Source organism: Bombus fervidus, chromosome 4 (genome assembly GCF_041682495.2).
Source record: "Bombus fervidus isolate BK054 chromosome 4, iyBomFerv1, whole genome shotgun sequence".
Lineage (NCBI taxonomy): Eukaryota > Metazoa > Arthropoda > Insecta > Hymenoptera > Apidae > Bombus > Bombus fervidus.
Window position 1 is genome coordinate 17,360,679 of NC_091520.1, and position 27,035 is coordinate 17,387,713.

Here is a 27,035-nt window from a genome sequence, read left to right on the forward strand (position 1 = left end):
AAAATAGTAGATAAGAAATACATACGTATATGTACCGCTGCCTTTTAGTTTTATACACAATTCTGAAATCCATAGTAGATTTTTAAAAACATGGACTTTTATACTAATAAATTTATGAGACCCCTCTTATTGAAGTTCTTAAAGTCAAATAATAAATTTAATGTGAGATATTCTTCAAAATATTATACAGTAGATGACAATATCTTTGGACTAAACAAAGAACAGAAAGAGGTTAGTAAAATTAGAATAGAATTCGAATTGAGTGATTATACGTACATACTAACATTGTTAAAATGATGTTACGTTAATGTCATAACCGAAGTCTGATCTTTTCCATTTACATCATTTACTGAATTCAATTAACACAGATACGAATATTAATGAAGTAAAACAAGCTTGTTCTTTTTTTTTTTTTTTTTTTTTGTAGCTTCGACAATTAATATTTAATTTTGCACAAAAAGAACTTGCTCCAAAAGCGGCTGAGATCGATAAAAAAAATAATTTCGACGACCTCCGTGTAAGTAAGAGAACATTAAAGGAAGCATGAAATATTGTTTCAGCTATATTAATTATTTGGAAATTATTTCCAGGAATTTTGGAAGAAACTTGGCAAATTAGGTTTATTAGGAATAACAGCAAAATCCGAATACGGTGGTACAGGTGGTACGTATTTAGATAATATTATCGTTATAGAGGAATTGAGCAGGGCATCAGGTGCTATAGGTCTTAGTTATGGCGCTCATTCAAACCTGTGCATTAATCAAATTCACAGAAATGGGACGGAAGAGCAGAAGTACAAATATTTACCAAAGGTAATGTCCGAATTTATATCTAATGTGTAATCTTGTTACGTATATACCTTTTATAGTTATGTAGTGGAGAGCATATCGGGGCACTCGCGATGTCAGAATCGACATCTGGATCTGACGTAATTTCTATGAAATTGCAAGCTAAACAAGAGGGTGACTACTACATTTTAAACGGTCATAAATTTTGGATCACAAATGGTCCCGATGCTGATACTTTTGTCGTTTATGCGAAAACGGATCCAAATGCGGCTAAACCGCAACACGGTGTTACGGCATTTATCATAGAACGAGGTTTTGAAGGTTTTAGTACTGCTCAAAAATTAGATAAATTAGGTATGCGAGGTTCAAACACTGCTGAACTTGTATTCGAAGATTGTAAAGTTCCTGGTAATTTATATATAATAAAATAATATAATAATTATATATAATAATAACTTATATGATTTTGACATATTCTGTTCATAAATGAATAATTACAGTTACAAATATACTCGGAGAAGTAAACAAAGGCGTTTACGTACTATTCAGCGGTCTAGATTTGGAACGACTAACGTTATCAGCGGGGCCTTTAGGGTAAAATCTTTTATTTTAGATTAAGATAATGTATTAAGTTTGACAAAGTTATTATATTTTGATATGTTAAATTTTAGACTTATTCAGGCTTGTTGCGATGTGGCATTTGATTACGCACATACGAGGACACAATTTGGAAAACGAATAGCAGAATTTCAAATGATCCAAGTATAAAATTAATTTTTCTTCTTGTTCACAAGTTCTATACTCGAAATTTCTAAAAGTTCAAATTGATATTAATATTTCAGGAAAAAATAGCAAATATGTATACAAGTTTAAGTGTTTGCAGAAATTATTTGTATTCTGTAGCTAGATCTTGCGATGCAGGACATATAAACCGAAAAGATTGTGCCGCGGTGATACTTTACATAGCCGAGTGTGCTACTAATGTTGCATTGAATGCAATTCAGATACTTGGTAAATTATTCATAATGTTAATTTCCGATAAAAATTTATTAATTTAAGATGTTTTCTGAAACGCATAGAATTCTTTTAGGTGGAAATGGCTACATAAATGATTATCCGACTGGAAGATTTTTAAGAGACGCCAAATTATATGAAATTGGCGCTGGTACCAGTGAAATTCGTCGAATGGTAATTAGTAGAGCGATTAGCGAAGAATATTCATAGACAAAAATATGACACTCCTTTGAATCTCTCGAAAGAATTGTACTAAATAATTTGTATAAAATAATGTATATTCTATAGTAAATTTTTATATTAGTTTGTAATATTAACATCTACCTGTGTATCATCAATCTATCTACGTCAACAGTGGAGTTATTTAACATTTTTAAGGTTTCTTCCTTTATACAATTAGCTCCATGCCTATCGGCATTCGTTTTTAACAATTAGCAATATTACCGGGGTATTAACAAATAACAGGCAATTAATATTACTAATTTAGATGCGATATCATTCCGATGGATGCGGCGGTTATGTATATACTTTCTTAGTATCGTGTAAATCGAGATAAATGAGTCACTAGAACGGTACACTCTTAAAAGTGTGATTGACTAACCTTTCGCGCTATAGGTTGCTAATTTAAGTCAAACTTACGTACAATCTCTTCCTCTCGGTTTATTTGATGTACTCTCTTTTACTATTTCTCTTCCTTTCTTGATGTAGTCTCATTAATCACGGTGCAGTCAATTAGATCGAAACAACATAAGGAAGAGACCCTTACAAGTATTCGTAGACATCACTTACAATTAGTGAAAAAGAGAAGAAAGTGCGGTTGAGAGTTTCGAGAGTTTGAGGCGAAGATGTCTCTTAAATTTTCCGTAGGCAACTTTTACGAAACCTATGTGAGTACATATGTAGCAGCCTGATCAAATCCTACACTTTTCTTCATTTTCTCTCCTCTGTAATTTACGATGATGTAATCTGATGGACTATGTTTCATCCTGCATCGTTTTTTTTTTTTTTTTTAAAGATTATATTGTGCAATCCACAGGCATATTTTTCCTTTGTAACTTTGAAGAAAACCACCCACTGTAATTTATGATTGTGTTTAATAAATGATTTACGTGCAGTGTTTAATTCTGTACATTCATTCAATATCCGGCAACAGTTTTCTGATACCTTATAGACGTGTCATATAATTAATCATATAATCAAAGTATTTTTACACAAGCATATTTTTTGCAAGTATTTTTACAAGTATATATTTACTTTCATTCGTCGTTTAAAGCATACTTTATAAAGAGAAGATCATTTTGAAAGAATAACGTTTACGGGTTAAAATTACTAAGAATTTATAATATTGTGATATTGAATTTCATGCACTATCATTGATCCTATCGGTAGGCATAGCAAAGGTAGGGAGGCCGCAAATGCCAGAGAAATGAGTGCAGGTCGGACCAGAACAATACACACGGTATGCCAATTCGAAATGGGGCCAGAATAGCAGAAGCGGCGAGCCGGTAGTTGGGTAACTAAGCTCACAAAAGTAAAGTCTGTCAAAATATAGTGGCGGTGCAGCCAGTAGTCCTCGTTAGCCAGTAAGGAGCGTAAGCACGGGTTCGATATTGCCTCGAGTCGTCGTAGATTTCTCAACGATATCGTGGTTTATCAATTTTCTCATTTGATCGGGAAAGCTTTTCGTTTCTTTGACTTTTTTCCGTGCTCTTTCATTATCGTCTTGCTCTTAATTCTCAACTTAGCGATCGGTCTCTGCGATTTGCGTTCGTTATAAACACGCGATTGCGTTCTTCTGATAGACAGAGTAGAGCATGACGAGGAAACAAACGGTGATCGTGAAGCTTAAGAGATCCAGCACCGGCAAACCTTGGGGAATACGTATCGCTGGAGGCGCTGATTTGGGTACACCGATCGTCGTCACCCGCGTGAGTTCTTCTTTCATGTCTACTGTTACTATTAGATGAATACAGCTTATGGTTATTATTGGATCTGCGGCAAATCTATTTATCTATCTATAACAGAGAACAGCAAGGAATGGAGATCATTTTCTAATGTACATAAGCTGCTGCTGTTGCTGCTTACATACAACGATATCTATCCAATTTAAAATACACGAATATTTATTACAAACGGATTTTTATCTTATTCGCAAAGCAATTAACTACCGCCTAATATCGTCACGCTTTTAAACAAGTACAAGATGCCTGTAGATTATACTGTATACGTTAAATCATAATCATGTCTAGCTGACACTTGTGACCTAATCTTGTGCGTCTTTTTCATCGCTTCAACTGCATTTCATCCAACACGATTATTAAATGCAGCACAGAGAAATCGTAAACACATCTGAACGCTATCCAAATGCTTCTATCGCTTAATCATCATTGCATATTACTTTACGTATTCTAATTAAACGACAAGTCTTTACATTTTTCGCGCGATAAGTTAGAATATAAAAAGACTGATATTCGCAGTATTTATGTTTCTGGTATTCGCTTGATAGCAACATTTTGTTGATAATGTAACTAATACAGCTTTACAACGTCCGATGTCATGCCTGTTATTTTAATTGTCATAGTCGGAGAGAGAGTCAAACTAACGTTATTTCAATTATTAAAAAACGATGCCTCGACGTTAGTTACGTTAGTTGACAAATAGCAAGCCTTTGCGTGATTATCTTACGATAGAATTTGTATTTGCAGTCGGAGAACGAGACGCTCCAGAGGGGTGATGTGATCAAGAAAATCGACGATTACGACACGCGAGATGTGAGGCATGTAGACGCGCAGAATCTTCTTCAAAACTCTGAATCAATAAGGCTCGTGGTCGAAAGGTCTGAGCCGTCGAATGCATCTCGTATCAACATTACCACGTCATCTCCGATTATCCAGTTGAACACTGGCGACAGGGCTGCGGTCACTAGTCTGTCAGAAAGCAATTCCACCTTTATTATTATGCGTTCGATTTATCGCATTACTATCGGCACGCTACTACTGCTACGTAACACGACTATTAACGCTTCGTATTAAACTTTTCCCTACCTTTTTTTATACATACTTTAATCGCAGCGCCTGATTGACAGCTCATCGCATCAAGAAACATCATCGTTAGCTCGACGATCACTTTCTTTGTTGCAATTAGAATAGAATTTTTCGAATTCTTCGTTTCATAGAAGATCTTCCAAAATTAAAGTAAAGGAGAAAAATGCACGTCTTTAGATCCTTTGATCGATGTATTATATCAAGAAGGGCCAAGGAAAACTACTGATAACTTCAGGGATCGATAAAGCAAGTTTTCTTGAAATTTCTAACGTTGAAGCATTATCGTTGCGCTACGTCTGTACACGATACCAAAACAAAATCTATTTTGCGTGTAGTAAATTCAGATGTTTGAAAGTGATCGTCGAAAGAATCATCGAAGCTCTCGTGAGAGGAATTTTTTTCATATTGATTCGTTAGTAAGATACTTTCCCATTCCGCTATAGAGCTAAACAACGGAAAATACCGTCGGAATTACCGAAGAGCCCCGTACCGCCGCCTTTAATCGACGAATACAGGCCGTCTGCATCTTCACCGGAACACCTTAACTTACCGCACGAACATCTCGATGAGGTTCGCGAAGAGAGAGCCAATTTGTCTCAGGTACTTTGAGCAGATACACTTTGAAACACGAATTCACACGCAGGAGCAAGCAATCTACATCGCTATTCGTCCTGTTGTAATAAACTCATTCGATATATATTATGTTCAACGTTCTGCCCGAGAATTTGAACAACGATCAAGCGAATGTAAGTATTTGCTCGCTTCTATTTTATCGACAATTAATTTTAGCAAGTGTATTTTAAACAAACAATAGAATCCACGTAACACAGTATGGCCTCGGAGACAATAGTAAGAACGGATTGTCATTCACTCGGAGCATTTCATTGCAACATCGATTCTTCAAAGGAAAAAGAAAATTGTTTTCTATAGCGCTTCCAAAATTTGAGATTGTAAACGTCGCCTGATTAGTTCATACTTCCAGAGTAGTCCATTGGTCCGTAAATACGATGCTATGAAGATGAAACGAATGATACGTCTTCACGATTGTTGGATGTATTTATAATTCTTTTCCAACACCCTGTAACTTTTTTCGACGACGTATCGTCGCCGCTGTAGATCCCGAATGTCCGATAAATTGCTCGAGATTCAAAGATAAATAAAATTCGAAAATCGATCGTTTAAAAGACTCTATAAAACGATTGACAAGCAAATAACAAACCCATTCGCCGTAACGTCAAAATCGTTCGCTAAGTAGAACAATGATCGTTAATCTATGAAATTAGATATTTTTTTCTACGGCTTCCGTGCCGTCAAACACTCGAGAGAAATAAAGAATTAAGAAATAAATAGAGCAACTGGATTAAACTTTGATAATTGTTAAAAAGTGACATCGTCTTCTGCATGCTCCGCATAATATCGTTCTTCGTAATGAATCTATATGTATATCGTACGACTAGAATATAAATTATTGTATTTCAAAGTACACGGTATATTACATTTGGCAAGTTACATACCGTTTCGAAATGTGTCATTCGAACGCTTTGAAACTCAATAACTCATAGTTGGATCACCGAGTAGTTGTGGAATGACAGAATATCCGTCGAATATAATTCGCTATTTCCGCATTCTATCTCAAGATGTCAACAAGCTGTACGATGTATTCGATTTCAGTTCAAGTAGAAAAATGATCTTACAGTCGTTTAATACCGAATTTAGGGCAAGCTAACCATACATGATCGTTAAACATAGATCGATTTGAACCACTTCGTCGAAACGGTAAGAGTATTTACTCATTCGTCTTTGGCTTTTAGTCGAGCTTTTAGTCCGGTTGTTAATCCATCCATTTATACGGCTACCATTCCCCGCGTATCGCTCTGTCTTCTTAGCTCTAAGTACCGGATTATTCTCTTACACTCTTCGTTAAGTTTACAATTTCGACGAGGACACAATTACCGTTGACTTGGTCAGATGGAATCACGGTCTCGGAAGATTTGAGAAATCAATAGCTATATATGTACGTAGTTTCGTGATACGAAGACGCCTTTATTCGCGAGACGTCCGAAGCGTGAATATATTTTTGTTGGCCCGCCACGATGCCGGAAAGTCCACGTAGAGGCAGTTGCCACGCTATAAATATCGCTTTTGCATCGAAACCACCTCTCCGATCCAATACTACGCGATCCAGAACGATTTCGGAACACTATTTCGATCCTAGTCTCCGCTTGAAAATACATATTCTTATTGTTCAGCCGATTGCAACAACAAAATATCAACTTAGAGAAATTCCAAGAGAACGGCACATGCTAACCGTTATACTCTCTTTGCTGTTTCATGCAATAAACGATTCATCGAGTATTAGATTTCCTCTAAAGTAGTCCTATAGACTACTTTAGGAGAAATACAATAGCGAAACTCGGTACAAAACATTTGTATTTGCTTCTGATAAGTAACTAAACTGGTGATGAAAAGGCACGTTGAGCCAAGGAAAACATTTTCCACGATGTTTCGGATATTCGTCCAAGGTCGGAAGATATACCAATCATTATATCGGAGAAAACATCGCCTGGTTAATGGACGTATGTAACAAGCAGAACGTACAAATAAAAAGTACAAAAAAAGAAGAAACGAATCCGAGAATGATCGATTCGAAGAATAATTCACATTTGAAACGATTAAGAATACCTATTTTCTAGTTTTCTCAGGATTTGGTTCGAATCCAGATGTGACACAATCGATCAAAAATACATACAAATGGCAATCGAAATAGAAATTGATCGTTTAATGAGTTGCAATTATTCCGTCGAAAGGATCGTTTCGGTAAGCATTTTTTATATTGGAAGGGAAATGCTACTAGCAACAGAAAGGACTGTGGTAGCTGATAGAGATTGACAAGAAAATTGTATCAAGAGGATAAAACGTAGGAACGATCGAGATACGTCGGTAATACGTGGAGAGGAGAAGAAAGAGCGCGAGAGGAGTCGCGTGGAAAAGACCAGAGTTAGTGCCGCCCGCGCAACGAGGCAGTGCGTTAGCGAATATTCGTAAGGGAGAGGTCCAGAGGAAAAAAGTGAAGTAACTTCTCGGTGAAAGCGGGAGGAAAGAGGGAAAGAAGAAAGCGATTCTCGATTAAGAGTGTTACCGCAGTTGCAGGAATACGAACTTCGGTTCGATTAAGGAAACGATGCCGGCTTACACGACCATTTATCGTCACAACATCGAACACCAGCCGAAAGAGGAGGAGGCTGCCGTGTTTTGGGTACGAAACAGTTATCAGTCATTAAAAGTAAAGGAAACCTATTCCATGTTTCGTCGAATATCGATAATTCACCATCGTTACAATATCATTAAAGTATTTAATTAATCGGAACTTAACGATTAAATACGATATCTCAATGTCTTCGTTCGTTTCGCCTCTATGCCGATCTATCCAATCTTCGTTACTACGGCGGTGCAATTTCTTTTCATCTTTTGTTGAATTATCGATCCTTGCCGGACAGGAATAATCTTAATTCAAAAAACGAATTTTTATCGTCTCGTTGACATTTTGCATCGGTTAATAAGATAAAAAAATATCTTATCGTTGTTGAAAATAAAACAACACAGTATCGAGAAAGAAGATCGTGTTGTTTTTAACGCAACGTTTTCCCTCTCATCCGTCTCGTATTATTTTTTTCTCGTATCCGTCCACGCTGATTTAGAACGGATATTTTAACAGCAATCATTTTTTCCATAAAGAATTTAAAGACTTGGATCAGCGATCGAAATCGACCATTGCTCGTTAGAAACGAACACGTAACACTAGATGATCTAAATTTTGAATTACGTCGTCGAGTGGCAACCTTGACACCCTCCGTAAAAGTAGGGCTAGGTCTTGATTCTACCCTAATGACACTGAAAAAGACGAGGAAACAAACTTGCATACGGCTTATCATGAAACGGTGCAGGCTGTAAGAACGAATGCAACGAAAGGAAGAACGATTCGATTGAAAAAAGACTACAGGGGTATGACTGACTAATAACGCGATGCAATAAAACGAATGTAAGCATGTTACCGACTATTCATTGGAATCTTAATCTATTTTCGTAAATGAGATCTGGGTTACTCAAACACAAGAGGGTCATACAACGACACTCTTACAGCTTGTCCTCTTGACTTTCCAAAGAACTTGCTTCGTTAAAAAATTATTTTGGCAACGTTCAAAAACGTTATCACAGGCTAAGGGAATGAACACGAAAGAAATACATAGGAAAAGGATCGTTGTTGATTATGTAGACCTTTAGTCTATCGGATACTGTGATTCAATTTACAAAATATCGAAACACTTGTTGTCTTTTCTGTGTACCTTGCCAGCAGAATCTAGAAAGTTTTTTCATTGTTGGAGTTCAAGTTTCAGTGCATCGGCTACCGAGCCAAACGATAAACAATTTTCGAAACAACTGTTTCGGTGTGTCCGAATTTAGTTCGGGGACATTCTATAAAACGACGTAAAAACAACTTCCTTCTCCGAAATGACATATTTTCGACGGATAGTTAATAATGATATAAGTATATGACATAAATAGATACTCGATGGAAGTATCTTAATCGTGCTTTCAACTTTTTAATTAAAAAAATCAATAATAAAAATTAATCAAGATTTGACAAGCATTGATCGTGGCGGAGAAAAATTTCGCAGCAGACGGGGTACACGTTATTTTTGCCGGCTAGGGTCCTTCATCTATTTCGAGAGAGAGAGAGAGAGAGAGAGAGACCGTTACTCACCCTCTAAGATAATGTTTCTGACCCATTTATAATGAAATAATCGTTATTTGATATAATTAATGATCTCGTGAAAGCCACGATTGCATCGATCGTTGCATCGATCGGTTGCATCGGTCGTTGAATCGTCGTCCGTACGAAACAAAGTCGATAGTGACTGTATTCAAATTCGATCTTCTATTCTTGCAAGCGCGTCTTATAAATACGACGCGTAACTTTATCCTGCTGTTCACTCTCTTTCTACATCGTTCCACTTGACATTCTCATTTTCGTCATTTTTTAGCAATGACGACAGCCGATCAAACAACATCAAGCAAGCATAATCTTCTTACATCTTTATAGCCCACGGTTTCTGTTCTTCCATCTTCTCGACTCTTCTCGTGTTTTTCCTTTGATATTCGTGGAAATGTAACAATTGTATTTTTAATAATTTCGTAATTCCGCGTAAAACTCCGTGTAGAACGATAGATAACGTAATCGCAGGAAATACTTGGCAAACGCTTTGTTCGTAACGCCACGGCTTTGTGCAATTTTCTCATTGTACAGACACGAGCCAAGTAGCAAAAATTTTAGATACTTTTTATACCTTTCATTTGAAACAAATGGTGGTCGAGCGTTATATTTCACAGTGCGTCTTCATTTCCGGTTGCTATAGTTTGCCAAAAATATCATCTTCGTTGTAATGATATTTGGTCGTTTAACGAATTGTCATTGTAAAAAGCGATTAAACGTAAATAGAGAACCTACGGAAAAATAACACATCAATATCGAGGAAATAATCGGTAAATATATTTTTAATCACGTTTGAAGATAAAAGCCATACGTTGTTATTGCAACAGTGTCGAAGATTAACGAGGTGTCATTGGTCATCATGGCCTCTTAATAATGGCTTATTTTAGCTTTCGTTGGTTGGTAATTGACACCGTTCTGGCAGAATATTTCACGCCTACTTAGCTTATTAAACACTTTTTTCGTTACACATAATTGGTTAATTATTTTTATCGATTAATTACAACTTTACTCGTGCCTTATTTATCGTGCCATTCGTATCATTATTTTAAGGTACAGTTGAAATAGTTACACTCATAATCTGTAAACATAAAGGAATATATTACATGATCTGAATACTATTGATAACGTCGATTTTTAGCCATACCGCACAACTCCTCTGGTCTTGCCAGGTGCAAAGATAAAAAAGGATGCTCCGCTTGGAGAATGCTACTTGCGCCATCATCCCAATCCGATGATCAGAGCGGCACCGCATCATTACGAACAAGCTCATCCTGAAGTTGCTATGAAACAAAAGGTACGCTTTATTCAATCCTGCGTTGAAAAATGCTTCATTTGTGAAAAACTGTCCTATATTCCGATTTGCTTGAAACAAAGGACAAACTTTTATATTAATTTGTATATATATTTTGTACAACATCCGATTAGGTGGCAGAAACGGTACTTCAACGTGTCTTGGGACCGAATGAAGTTCCAAAGGTTTGGATTACTTTATACTCAAATCGCTTTTGCTTCCGTGCAATACAATATGCTTTTGCTTTTAGTAGAAACAACCATTATGTGGCATGTAATCTACATTTTTGTTTAAAATTGTATATTGTTCCTATCAAGCGATTTTTTAAATTTAAATTTATATATCATCGCTACAAGGTACTTTTCTAACCAAACTTTAAGTCTATCTTATAATGTAACTGAAGTTATTATTAAGCTTCGAATAACTAATTGAATACATGTTAAAACGTTATTAAGTAACTGATACACGCATTATTATGATAAATTATGAAATTCCAACTAATACATATTTTCAATTTGTTTAGTGGTAAATTTATGACTTAAGAAAAGATTTAAACGAACAATACCATTGTAATAAATTTGCAGTTACTGCAGTTCTTATTTTTTATCTCGTGCTATTTTATTCTTAGGTTGTCCACAAGCAATTTAACTCACCAATTGGACTCTATTCCGAACAAAATATTGCCGACACTATAAAGAGCCAAACAACCGCTATACCGTAAGTAATAAATAGATATACATAAAACAAAGATTAATACGCCGTACAGCTTGCAGTAGCGTAATAAAGTTACTAGCATTAATACTATTGAATTTTTGCTGGATGCTGATACTTATCAAACTATTAACTCTGAGCAGTTATGATCTTGGCGCCATTAACTAACGGATATTTTAAAATTATAACTTGAATAATAATGCATCGAAAAAATGACCCATAGTTTACGTGCGAGGGACATTAATCGGAAGTTGCAAATCGAGGATTTATCGATTCATTGGTGATAGACTGTCGGGCACGTGATCAGAACGGGAGTATGGACGTAGAACAGAAAACGCAGCTGTCAGTCTTTACACTGTTGTTTCCTTTTCACAATGGATAACACTCACGTGCAGTTTGTTTGTTTTCCAGCATTTTCATAGACTTTTCCTTCGTGAAACAGAAACAGGAAATACAGGAGCAAGCGAGAATCTTGAAAGAGCAGGCCATAGCCGCCGCCTCGAAGAATGTGTGGCCGCAATTCAATAGACCAAATTAATATCCAGTTCGAGACGTTTTTCGATGCTTCTCGCACGTCGTAGTATATCCATAGTTTCAAATTCTATTGTTTTCACGAGAATTATTGGTCACATTCCTTGTCTCATAATCGTTTATCGTCCTTCTTTCTTTCTTTTCTAATAAGGCAAATGAGCGTGACCACTGATCCGTGATTAAGCTCTTGATAATCGTTCGATAAAGTATTTATTGATTCAAACTCTTTTGCTTTACAGTTTAATATCTATAAATCGTAATTATAGGGTCGTGATGCATATAACTACATAGATACATACATATTGCAATTTGTTGTTGTGACTTCAAGTAAATCGATAAAATCGACAGAAAAGCTAGAAAAAAACAAGTTTCAAAGGAAGTTCTTAAAATAACCATACTATATATTTTTCTGCATGCTGTACCATTGAAAGTAATCAATAATTAATCAGAGTAAATGTTCATGCAAATTAGTAGCCTTACTAATTTTGATACTCATACAATCAAGAAGCAATTCTCGAAAATTACAAATCAGTATCACTAAAACCAGCTATTTGTATCCTATTAGTGAAATATAGTATCTTAAATGTAAGAATCGACGCCACATGTAATTCTCGAGAAAAGCATCAAAAATTTAGTTGAGACATATTTGTGACTCGATTAATGAAAAGGGCATGGAAGCGGTCCGAAAGTCGCTCTCGAACAAACAATTGGCGATATAACCCTGGCTGCTGCTAACCGATCTGACAAAATCGAGGCAAATGAATTAAAAATAGTCCGTGTGTACACATGCGATACAATGGTACAGCTCGAAGAAACCGGTGAAGTACGACCCGAGTAAGAGCGAAGCTTACAAGGCTCTGCAAGAGGAGGCTCTCGGTGACGTAGTGCAAGAAGTAAGACAACCGGCGCGCACCGGTGTTTTCTCTCCGCAAAAGGTTAACCAAAATAGGGTATGCATATAGAATAGTTAAATTCTACTTACCATCTAAACGTTACTCTTGTCTGATCAATAAATATTTTCAGATATACCACGCTCGACCAAAAAGTCCAGCTGGACCATACGTAAGTAAAACTTTAAACACATATTCGGATTTTATATCAATGTCATTTGACCGCGTTATATGTACATACATGTATAGAATATACGTACGTGCACATATATGTAAAGTCGGTAGAAAGGATATAGTGAGGTTGTAAAATCGATCGACGTTAAAGTCTACATGTTGAAGCCATACATCACAACAGACATACATACTTAAGTTGAAAGTTGAAACAATTTAGGAGAGACTTTAGGGCTTGAATCTTGTTCGGGGCTGTACGATGTCAACACAGAATTAGTTATTTTTTTTTTTAAATAGGGCAGTTAGGTGGCCGGTGTAAAGAATTTCCTGGTAACTCTAGCGACGGGAATACTTACTGGCTGAGTGCGGCTAGATCATTCGGTGTCACCGTTTAACTGTAACATTTTAATTTTCATAGACTCACGGCAATCTTTGTAATTATATAAATTGAATGAATATAGAAATTCTTTTCCCTTTTATAAACACATTATAATCACAAACGATTATTTACATAAATTTTATGTCGATTCGTATATGTCATTTGCATATTTGCACGTATACGTTTGTTTATAAATACTTAATAAGATATTTTATGATGACAGAAAAAATGTTCTCCTTAAATATTTAAAACCAATTCAAAAATTATAATTCATTCAAATGATTCAAATTCAAAATGTAAAGTGACCGCGCACTTATTATTGTATTACTATGAATGCCAAGCGTTTATAAAATTTGTTAACGATATCATTTTATTCAACTACAATGGAAATTTACAATTTTTTTCTAGGTAAATATCCTTGATGACGACGGTGAAAAAATCCACCAGAGTAACAGCTTCAAGAGGATCATGTATAGTGTTTTGGGACAAACTGATTATTAATTTGCGAACTGACGTTATAAATGTACTTTATATAATATAAAATATAAATATATATTTTATTTATTGTTCATTGCAACAAATGTTAAATTAAAACTGATTAAGAATTAATCGCGATAAAAAATTGTTAAAATAACATGATATATTTAATTATATTTAAAACATAAAACTTGTAGTTCTTATTCTACAAATTCTATAAGGTGGTGCGAATTTTATATGCTGCAAAACATGTCAAATCTTCCTTAAACCACATTCTGATAAAAAATTATGCAATTAAATAAACATTCAGTGTGAATTATGTATGACAAAATGACGATTCTGTTATGTCCTTTTTCAGTCTTTAATGATGTTAAATAATAGTTAGTATTACATTGAAGAGAAAGAAGTACTAGATTTTATTAAAAGGGGGAAGGTTGTTTAAAAATACCTGATAATGGCTAATATAATTTAATTTCATAAGATGCTACAATATTTACCACGATATACTGACATATGTGTACTAACGTAAGTAAACTTCAATTTATTCTCATTAGTAACTTTGACCTATTAAACTTTAATATCAGAGCATACATATGTATCGTCGTTATTATGCATGTAATAACAAGAAATGATGAGTGGAATAACAGTACCGCAGTTTATATTGGACCACATTGCATCTATCGTATTCTAGCGGATTACAAAATATCGTGTACTATTGTTATGTATAACTCAAATTTGATAGAATACTTCCCAATCAATGACATGATACAACAGATATTCCATTCATAAAACTCATTCTTCAAATGATTCATATGTAGAATATAAATACTGTGCCTTCGCAGACTATGGAGCAACCAATGTATATCATTGGCTAAGATAAAATAATAATAAAATAGTTTTCTTTAAATATTCCAACTAACATTAGCAAATTGTCTTCTATTCCCAGCTTTTTAGAGGGGAGAAATTTTTGAAACTTTTTGAAGAGCAACATTACGACTCGATCTCGTAAACATTTTTTCTTTCCTATTAAGTTCACATAATCTACATTTTCACAATACATTACGTAATCGAGTCGAATGCTACAACATATCCCTTTATATATTTCTACCAACCTACCAATTATTTAATTCTTTATAAAAATAAAGCAACGATAAAGAATTAAATCAATTGGCTGTCTTTCGCTACGGCATAAATAAATGAATAAAAAAATTGCCGTAAATAAACATTATCAAACTCCAAAAAGTTTCATTTAAATCTCCACGGTCGTAACAATCGATATATTTACGCTCTGCGCAAATTGTTGTATAAATTAAAAATAATACTTTCTTCTTAATCTTATCCGTTTCATAAAGTTATGTATTAACAAACGAATAAAATACAAACGTCAACGCACGAATATTTTCGATTACTGTAACGACAGTTTTCAAGATTTAGACAATGAGTAAGTCATGTTAGGAAGTTTCTTGCTAATGTAATTTTTGTTCTTGTGATATATTTACATAATAAAATAAAATGTTCCTGCTAACTCAATCATACACCGGGCTCAGCACTCAACTCACATACTAGCATAAATATATGTCACCTATTAAAAAGAAAAAATATACAGAATCGCATTCAAGCATTAAATAAGAATGAAATGCACATATTTACATGGATTACTCATTGCGTATATGCGTTTGTTTGTATTAGATTAAATTTCTCGTGAAGTTCATATTTTATTCAATTATTCTTTTAATAAAACTAAAGAAATGTTTCAAAATGATTTTTATGATTTTTATGATTGGATCACAGCATCGTAAAATAGGAATCAAATAGGAAAACAGTCGATGACTTGAATCTAAATAAAAAGTTTCTAACTAGGTTTATCACTATCAAGAAAGTATTCGTGCGTACGTTAATTCATCTAAGTAAATCAGTAATGAAGAAACTATTTCAAATTACGTTAATCTCCTCTTGGGAAAAGGGAATATAACAAATATAATAAGAGAAAATAAATAAAATGTATTCTACATAGTGCTACGAAGGATAATTAAACCTCGAAAGAGTCATCGAGTAATTGTTTTAGTTCTTTGAGGTGCTGCATTTTGCTTCCTGTTGCGGGTGAAGCACCTGTTGGGCGACCAACGTACCTGAAACAAAAATTTAGATTTACGGATCAAAGTTAATCATAAAATATACATTTATACCCTTCTACAGCTATACCTTATCATATATTCACATTAAAGTATGATAAATAAAGCTATAATAAATATCCTATTCAAATACTATAACTAACATTACCTTAATGTTCTCTGTTTGGGTTTATTAGATTCTATTGACTGCGACTCGGACACATTCGTTGGTTTAGTTGATGAGAACCAACCACTAAACCACCCTCCGCTACCCCTACTGTCGTATGACGTATTTCCGCTGCTGTAACATGGCCCAATTTTTTGCTTTGCTTAGCAAGCACGCGTACAAGACAAATTATTGATAAATTTTGTGCTTAAGTACATAGCTTATTTGTGATATATTTACACACATCAAAATTTTATAAATTACATCGAGAACGAAACTGTGACAAAGTAAAAAATTTGGGCCACGTGAACAGCTAAATTGGACGGCCAAAATATCGTAATTTTATAATTTATGTTACAAGTATCAATTAAGTGATTTTGCAACACAAATTCATTATAATGAAAACACGAGCAATTTATACGTATTTTTGTAAGGTAAAATTATACATACATATTGCAAAATACAGATCTTAATATTTTTTTGAATTTTGATACTCACAATACAGGGCGAGTTCCATTCAAAGCTGTATGAAATCTAGGTTGAATGTATGTCCATGCACCCTGATTTTTGTGTTCTTCTTGAGCCCATACTAATTCTGCATTAGCATATTTAGCGGCTTCTTTCTTAACTAAATCGTATGGGAAAGGTGAAATCTATAAAAATAAAAGAATACGAGTAAATTTAATTAATAGAACGAAAATAAACAAAAAGCTTTTGGAATTTGATAGCAACTAATATTTACCTGTTCGACTCTCACAATAGCCACTTTATCGTCCAATTTCTTCTCCGCGCGTGCTTTCTTTAAATCGTAATAAACTTTACCAGAGCAGAAAATTATTCTTTTAACATTACTGGGATTTTGAGAAGCTACACCTTCTTCTGGTATCACTCTAAGAAATTCTGTATTTTCCAACATCAAATCGAAACTAGACTTTGCTTCTGGATGACGAAGCAATGATTTTGGTGTCATTAAAATCAAAGGTTTCCTAAATGGCAATGCAATCTGTCTTCTTAGAATATGGAAATAATTTGCTGGTGTACTGCAATTGGCTACAATCCAATTGCTATCGTGTAACTGACGCACAGCGAATTCTTCGCTTTCAGGAGGGAAATAATCTGGGTCATCAGCAGACATTTGTAGGAAACGTTCCAAGCGGGCACTAGAATGTTCAGGTCCCTGGAACAGGCGGACAATCATGTAGATAATTATATACTGTCATATAAAAAAATCTTTTAAACACATGTTTAAGAACTTACCATTCCCTCAAGCCCGTGAGGTTGCAACATTACAAGACCAGATTGACGTACCCATTTAGCTTGACCACTGCTGATAAATTGATCAATTATGCACTGTGCTGTGTTATTGAAATCACCAAATTGTGCTTCCCAGCACACTAGTGCATTAGGATTAGTCATAGAATAACCTAATTCAAATCCTAAAAGTTTAACAAAAGAAGATATTTTTATTCGTAATATCATTAAAACATATATATAAAGCCAATTTAAGTAATATCATAACATTACCAAGTACACCAAACTCTGATAAAGAACTATTGCATACAGTATATGGAGCTTGATCTGGGTAAAGATAACACAATGGTCTGTAAGTAGCTTTATCCACAGTTTGATGATGGAGAACATGATGTCTGTGTGAAAAAGTTCCTCTTTCTACATCTTGACCTGATAATCTAACATGAATACCCTCTTTAAGCAGAGAACCAAAGGCCATAGCTTCTCCAAGAGCCCAATCAACTGTTCGCGCTTCTATCATTTCCATACGAGATTTCAAAATACGTTCGATACCTGTATGTTTATATGTTTCAAATTAGTATATATCTAATATGAACCTTGCCTAATTAATTCATCTATAATTAGAAAGACATTTACCTTTATGAACCACAAATTCAGCCGCGTTGGGTGGTGGTGAAGAGAATTTTTTTCCAATATGAATGAGTGTGTCTTCTTTAATACCGGTAGGAGATACTTTTAAAGGATCTTTCCCTTCAAAGAAACCGGACCATGGAGAATCCAACCAATCTTTGTACTTAATATGTGTTTCTTGTCTAGCATTGACATATGCTTCTTCACAAATTTTCTCATATTTATCTTTAACATCCTGTAATATCATTAAAAAGACTTAGTCACATATACTTAAATAACTAAAATATTGCTTATTTCGGTACCTTAACTTCTTCAGGAGAAACGACACTATCATCAATAAGACTTTTGGCATATATGTCTAGAACTGGTGGAGTATTTCTAATTTTGCGATACATCAAAGGCTGTGTAAACATAGGTTCATCAATCTCATTGTGACCATTTCGTCTATATGATACAATATCAATAACAACATCTTTATGGAAAGTTGCTCTCCATTCTGCAGCAACTTTACAAACATGCATTACTGCCTCAGGATCATCCGAATTTACATGGAAAATGGGTGCGTTCACTACTCTTGCAACATCTTTCATAAAACCATTAATGATTAGAGTAACCTTAGAACACAAAGAGATTATTTTTTATGTATATGATGAGATACTTACCAGTACAATATGGAGAGGATCGTGAATGTCTTGGATCTGTAGTAAATCCAATTTGATTATTCACCACAATATGAATAGTACCATGAGTTGTATAATCTGGCAAGTCTGACAAGTGCATTGTTTCAAAGACAATACCCTGCCCACAGAATGCAGCATCACCATGCAGAAGAATAGACATGACCTGTTAATATCAGTTCAATTATGAAGCTTCCAGAGAAGTAATAAAATTTTGTTATCAATGTAAATTACTCTGTATAGTGTACCTTCTTGCCTTCGCCATCACCGCGATAAAATTGTTCTGCACGAGTCTTTCCTTGTACTACTGGATCAACAGCTTCTAAATGAGATGGATTCGCCACAACAGCTAAACGAATGTTTTTGTTTGTTACTCGATTCAAACGTTCAATGTATGTTCCCAAATGATATTTAACATCACCAGAACCCTAAATTATTAAGAATTAGTGAAGCATATCCATACAAATGACAAGATCAAATTTCATATTGTAAATATTATATACACTTACATCGTCAGCTGCTTCGAGAGCCGCAAATTGAGTGAATATTTGACTCAAGGGCTTACGACAAACGTTAGCAAGGACATTTAAACGGCCACGATGAGGCATACCCATGACAATGGATTCAACTCCTAACTCAGTTGATTTATCAATTACCTGCTTCATAGCAGGAATCAGAATTTCACATCCTTCCAATCCAAATCTTTTCTCAGATGACCACTTACGTGCAAGGAATGCTTCAAATCTACAGTGAGAATACAAAATATAACAATAAACATTTTATTGTTGATGTAAATGTAAAAATGTTTACATTTTGATATTTTATATACCCAGTTGCGCGAGTTAATCTAGCCAAAATAAGTCTTCTTTCATCATTCGTCATTTCCATAATACCAGGAGTCTCCATTTTTTGTCGAATCCAATTGCATTGTTCCAAAGAATTGATAAACATGAATTCGACACCGATGTGACCGCAGTAAGCAGCTTCTAGTCTTTTTAAGATTTCACGAAGAGGCAATGATTTTTCTTTGCCACCAATAAAAGTGGTGGATGGCAACTTGAAAATACGATCCATATCGGATTCCTCTGTAGAAATCGAACAATAAAATATTTGCTTATTTTAAAAAAACATGAACATAATAAAAGGCAAACGCAACGCCACGTATGTATTTATAATAGAATTTCTATAGGATAATTAATTCCAAATATATCTAAAAAAAAACATCTCTTTTGTTATAACTACTTATTATATATAGTACACACTTCTTTTTATTAAAATATAATGTATATATTTTTGTAACTGATACTGAAAATGTAAACTATTTATGAAGCTAAAAAGAAGAACTTTATATGGCATAAAACTCAAATGCAGTGTTTTCTATATTTGCATTATAAATATATGCAAATAGTTCTTTTAATATCATATGTGAATATATGTATACAAAATATTTGGCACATGATATATACATGCATCATTTCTTAAAAAAAAAAAAAACAAATAGTTAAGATTATAACAAACCTTCTCCACAATATTTGTAAGAAGAGAAATAAATGGAAAACTGAAAAAAGTATTCAAATACAAAGCTGTAAAACTCAATGAAGCATTATTAATAAAAGCAATCACCAAAAATACTAAAATGATAACAGTACAATAATATGACAAAATTTTTACACATTGGCCACACAATTTATAAAATAAAATAAGATACAGAAAAGTGTAGAAATTTGAAAAATGATATTAAAACATATAAATTATACAAAAATCATTTAATAAATAAATTGGAATTTGAGGAGGAAGTATTTGCAAAAAATATGCTCTACAAAAATACTTATACATACATCTTTTATTACATCGTACATAAACTGTCAGGTGTGGTAATAATATTATTTATTATCCTAGACTTCCTCCAATTCTTCCAAAAAAAAATATTCAAAAATTATTCCTGGCACAAATACCTTTACAGCAAAATATAGCAATCTTTAGATCAATGTTCAAATAAAGGACCCAAGCACCTTTACCATTTACCTTTAATGCAAATTTTTATGTAATCCCATAGCGAACCATCGCATCCCAAAAATACTAATATTTTACAAAAGCTTTAAATTGAACTCTCATTTTGATTATAATTCTTACATACTTTTCATAAGTGCAGCTATTCTGTACTGTAGTTCCTGTGAGTAAGTAGTAGAACGTGCTCTGTTCCCTGCGGACATTATGCTTAAACTGAATAATTAAATTATTGAGCAAAACTCTTTTTATATGTATTACAATAAGGTTTCACCATTAAATATATTTATCTAAAAACAATATTAATATCATTTTATTGATTTTTACTGTCACTAACTGTGCAATATTGTTTAGATTTAAGGTATCTTTTCTGTTTATTATGCTGTAGTTTGTGTCCAGGAAGAAAATAAGATGAAATATGAATCATAATAATAAAAATGATATTTCCAATAATAACAAGTGTCATATTGTGGTGAAATAAGTAAATTATTAGACAAACATCTTCAAGTTAGGAGAATGTTAAAGAAATAATGAAGCAAAATATTGCTTACTTCAAGCAGTTAAATTGTTGACAGTCTTTTTAATACATAGTAATACCTCACATAAAGTGCACTCTGGACCTTCATTCCATTGATTTATGCAGAAACACATTCATTTAGGCTTACCGAATGAGTAATGATTATAGAGCAACTCTTGTGGGTGTCTATCATCAAGATCAGCGCTGTTGATGCCAAGTGGATCCAATTTAGCGATATGATGGCCACGAATCTGTCAATTTAACGCCACATTCATACGAACCAAGTAGTTTTTAGTTCTTCAAACTTCTTAATTCATTACAAACATTAAAATAAATTACTGTGACTAATGTTCACTTAAATGTGTCTTAAAATATTGACTCACATATTTTCAAGGAACAAAAAGAGAAAAATTATCTTTTAAAAACATTATATCACAGTAATTAAAAGCAAACATACCTATTGATAAAATAAATATTCGTTAATATTGATATGTTAACAGTTAAAGCATGTTATATACATGCTTTCTATAACTAAACCTAGTTTATGTATTTAGAACGAGAATATTTTATTATTTTTTAAGGATTAAATTAAGCAAACATAACTCAAAAATCCTTCCACAAAACAGAAACCAATGGTTGTAATATGGTATAGATAATTAAATTAAATAATAACTTGTTCCAGAAACAAACATTCCAAATTATAATTGCAAACATATAAAAGCAAAGCTACTAACGTCATCTGCAAGCATGCATAGCAATGATTTCCAATACAGTTTCTTACCTTAGACAGTTTACTTGTGCATGATATTTGAAAATACGTCATAAATACTAATACACTTAGATAGCAACTTAAGAACACTATTCACAGATTTTGTTTGACATATGTAACATACTATCGATACAAATTGCAAAATATAAACCGATAAACATCCCACTCTTCCTTAAGAGGGACAAGAACATTTTCAGTATCAGTAAAACTTATCATGGATCTACATTCACATAACACCTTCTCAATATATACAATCCAACAACTTTTTTCTTGTATTTTACTAATATTTTATAAATTTCATGTATTTCATATTTTCTTTCTTGAAATACATACACATAAATTACTCCAATTATTTATGTATTTTACTTTTTTCCGAAAATATAAAAAACAAAAACGTTTAATATTTTAAATAGTTGAAAATAAAAATTATGCTTATTATATCACATACAAGATATTAGATTTAGAAGAAGGAAGGTATGATAATGGTTAAGAAGGAGTTAATGCATATGATAGAAACCATGATGTTTGTTTTTATGATGTGAAATATGACATACATTTGGTCAAGGTGTTTTAAAAAGCTCTGGTACTTTAAAAGTCACAATAATCACATAAATTTTGACAAAATTCACTAAACAGATATAATCTAAAACCAGGATTGTAATATAGCATTTATAAACACACCTTTACTTTATACATATAAAAATTAAAGTAATAATTTAAGGAATTGGTTTGGGTAAAAGCCTTACCAAGCATATATTGTCGCAGAACCTGTTCAGGAGATCCCTTGCGGGCTGCATAATGTGTATGTATCAGGTCTGTTTGCATGATACCCAGTGGGTCCAGATCAGCAACTAAGTGACCTCGAGCCTATATGCCAATGAATAATTCCAAAAGGACCCCAATGTATATCAGTTTTTCTATTTTTTTAACTACCATACATTACTACATTATAGAAATACAATATTGCTATTAAAAGTGCGATCACCCCTGAACTATTCACTAATTATTGCTATAGCACATTAAAACTTTCAATTTAGACCTTTAAATTAACCCCTTTAAATTAACCTTTAATTCTAAACCCATATAAAAATATGCATTATAATCTCTTAAACGAAATCTGTAATATTTCTTAAAATTAAAACTATCGTAACCTTTGGATAAAATTGTAACTTCATTTTATATATTTGCACAATTATAACTTTACATAATACAAAATAATATAAAAATATAGCTTTAGTTTACTTAATGTAATTTACTTTCTGAAGATCAATTGCCTTTTAATATCATTTTATGCTTTTATTAATTCTCTATTGGTTTCCCTCTTTCTTAGATATGTATTAATAAGTTATAATTTAGAGCTATAATTTACATCACAAAATCTAACACATAATTTGTGGGAAATATTTAATAGTAAAACATGCTAGAGGTGATAGATGCAATAAGCATCTAATAAAATAAGGCTATTATGCAATACTTGAATATAATCTGACATTCTTAATCAGTGCTTGAAATATTTTTTCAATGATAGGACGCAATGATGGATTATTTCATGAAATACATGATAGCCCTTAATGAAATAGTTTCAGTATCAATTTCTTATGTCCTATATGTTTCATAAGTTTGCTTTTTTTTTCTTTTTATCAATTGCAGAACTAATATATCAACTAGATTAGTGAACATAAATATAGTATTAAGAAGAAAAATAAAGATTAGGACATGTGGAAATTGAAACAAAACTCTTATTTGATGTCACATGCAATATGATAGTAGAAATTTCCCTTCAACATAAAACATACATACAATGTTTCTAGAACACATGCTATAATGTTTCAAGATCAAATAATGACTGAATTATAATCAAAATATTAAGACACTTTTTCTAATAATCAAGAAGATAAGATAGAACATCTAAAAGCTTTAACATGAAGCCATAAAACATTATATAATTTCACTTAAATTGAATATCTTGTGTAAAATAAAAAATATAATTAAATTTTTTTAATGTATTTAATAATAATACACATATATAGAAAATTTGGTGCTTGGAAACATAATATTTTGTTGAAACATAGTTGTTGTTATCTCTCTTTTTTTAAATACACAATATAAAATTAACATACCTGATAAGAACGAATAATAGCTTGAACAGCCAGGTGATCATCAATGATCTTTTCATTAACAGGTATTTGGCTCAATTGTGTACCTCCACCAAGTGGTAATAATGCTCCTAATGGAACTTGGTTATGACTTGGAGCAAGAGAAGGAGGCGCCTGATATGCAAGACCTGGTGCAGCTCCAGCAGTACTACTGCGAAAAAATGAGTCCCAAGACTATAAAAAATAAAAGTAATAAAATTCATAAAAAATTACATTTAATGTTTACTTCAATAACAAGGATATATTCCATGAATTTACTACTAACCACATGTACACTATGAGGATCTTGTAGCCATGCATTATACATTTCTTCTACATAAGTGCTGGAACTGCCATTGAGAAAAGGTTCTGTGGCTACCTTGTTATACTTTCTAATTGGTTCGGTAGCTATCACCTGTGTGGTCCTTGTCAGAGGATGGCTTCGAACCAACCATGATGCAAACCTTTCTGGCCTGCACATTCGTGGCGCTAAAGGGGCCAATGTACTAAATAGTGTCCTTGCCTTATACATTTTTACCTGCAATAAATATTAGTATTAATATATATGTTCACTAGGTATCCAAAACTTATAAATCATATATTTATACATTATTTTATGATATAACTAAACTATTTATATATAATTCATATGATTAAAGCTATAAGTAATTAGTACGTTATTATCTTTGAGATTATATTGTACAAAGATCTCTATCTGTAATTACTCAGAAAATTAATAGTTTTTATTTAAAGTTACTAATAAATCTTTAGTGTTTTTATCAGATTTTATCAACTTAACTTCATATAAAGATCGGAAAAGGTAGATAATCATCAATAATACATTTTGCATTTAAAGGAAACAGCATATTTCCTTAAACAATCCTTTTGTTACAAAACCATATATGTTTGTGTAATAAGAACAAATATGTCCTATTGCTTTGTAAACAAATTTTGTAATGAAATCTTTTGCAAGACTTTAATCTATTTATAAAAAAATATTTTTAAATTTCCCTTTAATTTTAATTGTAGATTTCAGTTGCACAACCATGTATGATGTGCCAACTTTAAAACTTAGCACATGATGAAATCAATAACTCTAAGTATATGTATACCACTTACAATTATGGAAGATACATATTTTTGAAAGTAATAATTAAGATATCATTGTTGATAAATATTTCTTTGAAATAATATAAGTGATAATCTGCTGATATAGCATATCTAAATCTTCATATCTATCCAAATTATATTGCTTAGATATGTACATACATACTTATATATTTTTCATGTATAAAATATACCTTCTTTTTATGCTCCTGAACATTAGCATGTTAGAGGTATACTTGAGAAATGGTAAATATCCAAAAGATGTTAATGTTACATTGCATATAAAACATAAAATATATATGATATTTAACATTTTCATAGTTTAATAACATTAAAATAATTTTTGTGTAACAGATGTTGTTAAGAAAATGTACAAAGATTTTGCATAAGCTGAAGCTAAGATATTAATATATATGGATATGAATTTAAGTATATTAATGGTAAAACAGGGAACATACATGTATATGCATTATATTGCAGACTGATCTGCACAAATGACATAGTCTATCATAATAAATGACTAATGTAAGACAGATAAGCTAATAAGAAAATCAAAACACATTAAGGAGATTCATAATAAACTCTTTATATTCAACTTTATTGACATATTACAAAACATAAGTAGATATACACTTAAAACAAAGATATTAGGTTAGATTATAATTTATAATATCAAAATTCAATGTGTCACTAATTATGGTATTATATTGTGTAACTCATATTGAAGTTAACAAAAACTATTCATATTAATTACGGTATATAGACGATAACGAATTATCTATTATTACAACATCGTATCGTAGTAATCGGTGTATATATCAATACGTACTTACAATTACTTCATATAGTAGTTTTAGTAAAAAGTAAATAGCAAAGGATTATTAAAATATATTTCTAATTTTTAGAGTAGTTATGCAAATAAGAAGCTATCCTTTATCAATTAAACAATGTTAGAAACATATGACATTTGTCCGAAAAACGTGGTCAGGCGTCAATTTTTTGGCATACCGATAGGGATTAGCAAGAACAAATGAATCTAAGAATCTTATTAAAAGTGAAACTACGAAAAAAAGTGCAGAATTTACGATAGATTTCTAAATACTTATTGCAACTACACAATTACATTTATATCTACATGCATGAAAGATAATATTTTTCATTTGAACATAATCATATTGTAGGTTATTTAATTCAATCATTAAAAATATTTTATTATTGATGGGTTAATATGAAAATGTAAAATAAATGTTAAAAGTTATTAAGGATCTTTTCTAAAAAAAAATGCGAAAGAAATAACTATATCTCCTAAGTCAGGTGACTATTTTCGTCTGGTGCAATAATTTTACGTAATCGAAGGTGTCATGAAACAAGATTTCAAGAAAGAATAATATTTACTATTAGAACTGATGTTCTTTATAAAGCGATCAACAATTCTTCGTAGAAATCATAATTATTTTTCGTTAATGTCATAATTAAAAATCAAACATAAATGAGATACAAATCTACGTACCTGATGTTAATGCAACACGATGACAGGCCATCCACCATTTACAACTCAGGATTAGATCGAACTACGTCTTCTTAAAGTACAACATACC

At 32.5% G+C, this 27,035-nt stretch overlaps 3 protein-coding genes and 1 long non-coding RNA gene across 21 annotated transcripts; 2 read left to right on the forward strand and 2 right to left on the reverse strand.

The window, feature by feature from the left end:
- The first annotated feature begins 43 nt into the window (after positions 1-43).
- LOC139986462 (isovaleryl-CoA dehydrogenase, mitochondrial) lies at positions 44-2,119 on the forward strand. The gene is made up of 8 exons (XM_072001821.1): positions 44-231; positions 428-517; positions 591-812; positions 869-1,196; positions 1,289-1,382; positions 1,460-1,550; positions 1,631-1,799; positions 1,879-2,119. Exons 1-8 carry the CDS (start codon positions 91-93, stop codon positions 2,010-2,012), a joined length of 1,269 nt encoding a protein of 422 aa, XP_071857922.1. The 5' UTR covers positions 44-90; the 3' UTR covers positions 2,013-2,119.
- LOC139986496 (uncharacterized) lies at positions 2,063-4,595 on the reverse strand. Of its 2 annotated transcripts, none has more exons than XR_011799647.1 (2): positions 4,488-4,595; positions 2,063-3,817 (listed from the first exon to the last, which is right to left on the reverse strand). It is a non-coding gene; the product is annotated as an uncharacterized lncRNA (long non-coding RNA). The 2 variants fall into 2 exon arrangements; XR_011799648.1 differs by having other exon boundaries at positions 4,448-4,542.
- Zasp66 (PDZ_signaling and DUF4749 domain-containing protein Zasp66) lies at positions 2,633-15,881 on the forward strand. Of its 10 annotated transcripts, none has more exons than XM_072001840.1 (9): positions 2,633-2,689; positions 4,508-4,731; positions 5,290-5,446; positions 10,756-10,911; positions 11,043-11,093; positions 11,537-11,625; positions 12,956-13,100; positions 13,174-13,212; positions 13,999-15,881. In XM_072001840.1, exons 1-9 carry the CDS (start codon positions 2,648-2,650, stop codon positions 14,089-14,091), a joined length of 996 nt encoding a protein of 331 aa, XP_071857941.1. In that variant the 5' UTR covers positions 2,633-2,647; the 3' UTR covers positions 14,092-15,881. The 10 variants fall into 10 exon arrangements, with proteins under 10 accessions (XP_071857941.1, XP_071857949.1, XP_071857939.1 ...); XM_072001848.1 differs by having other exon boundaries at positions 4,508-4,578; XM_072001838.1 differs by lacking the exon at positions 2,633-2,689 and adding an exon at positions 3,322-3,730.
- On the reverse strand, positions 14,520-27,034 carry Nc73ef (oxoglutarate dehydrogenase Nc73EF). Of its 8 annotated transcripts, XM_072001752.1 has the most exons (17): positions 26,948-26,963; positions 24,617-24,868; positions 24,316-24,525; positions 21,575-21,677; positions 21,040-21,105; positions 19,732-19,987; positions 19,412-19,646; positions 19,151-19,330; positions 18,888-19,068; positions 18,528-18,808; positions 18,232-18,460; positions 17,869-18,147; positions 17,602-17,780; positions 17,087-17,521; positions 16,843-16,997; positions 16,348-16,479; positions 14,520-16,196 (listed from the first exon to the last, which is right to left on the reverse strand). In XM_072001752.1, the coding sequence occupies exons 2-17, from the start codon at positions 24,860-24,862 to the stop codon at positions 16,097-16,099; spliced, it is 3,267 nt and encodes a 1,088-aa protein (XP_071857853.1). In that variant the 5' UTR covers positions 24,863-24,868; positions 26,948-26,963; the 3' UTR covers positions 14,520-16,096. The 8 variants fall into 8 exon arrangements, with proteins under 8 accessions (XP_071857853.1, XP_071857855.1, XP_071857857.1 ...); XM_072001754.1 differs by lacking the exon at positions 21,040-21,105 and having other exon boundaries at positions 26,948-27,034; XM_072001756.1 differs by lacking the exon at positions 16,348-16,479 and having other exon boundaries at positions 26,948-27,034.
- Position 27,035: the final 1 nt, after the last annotated feature.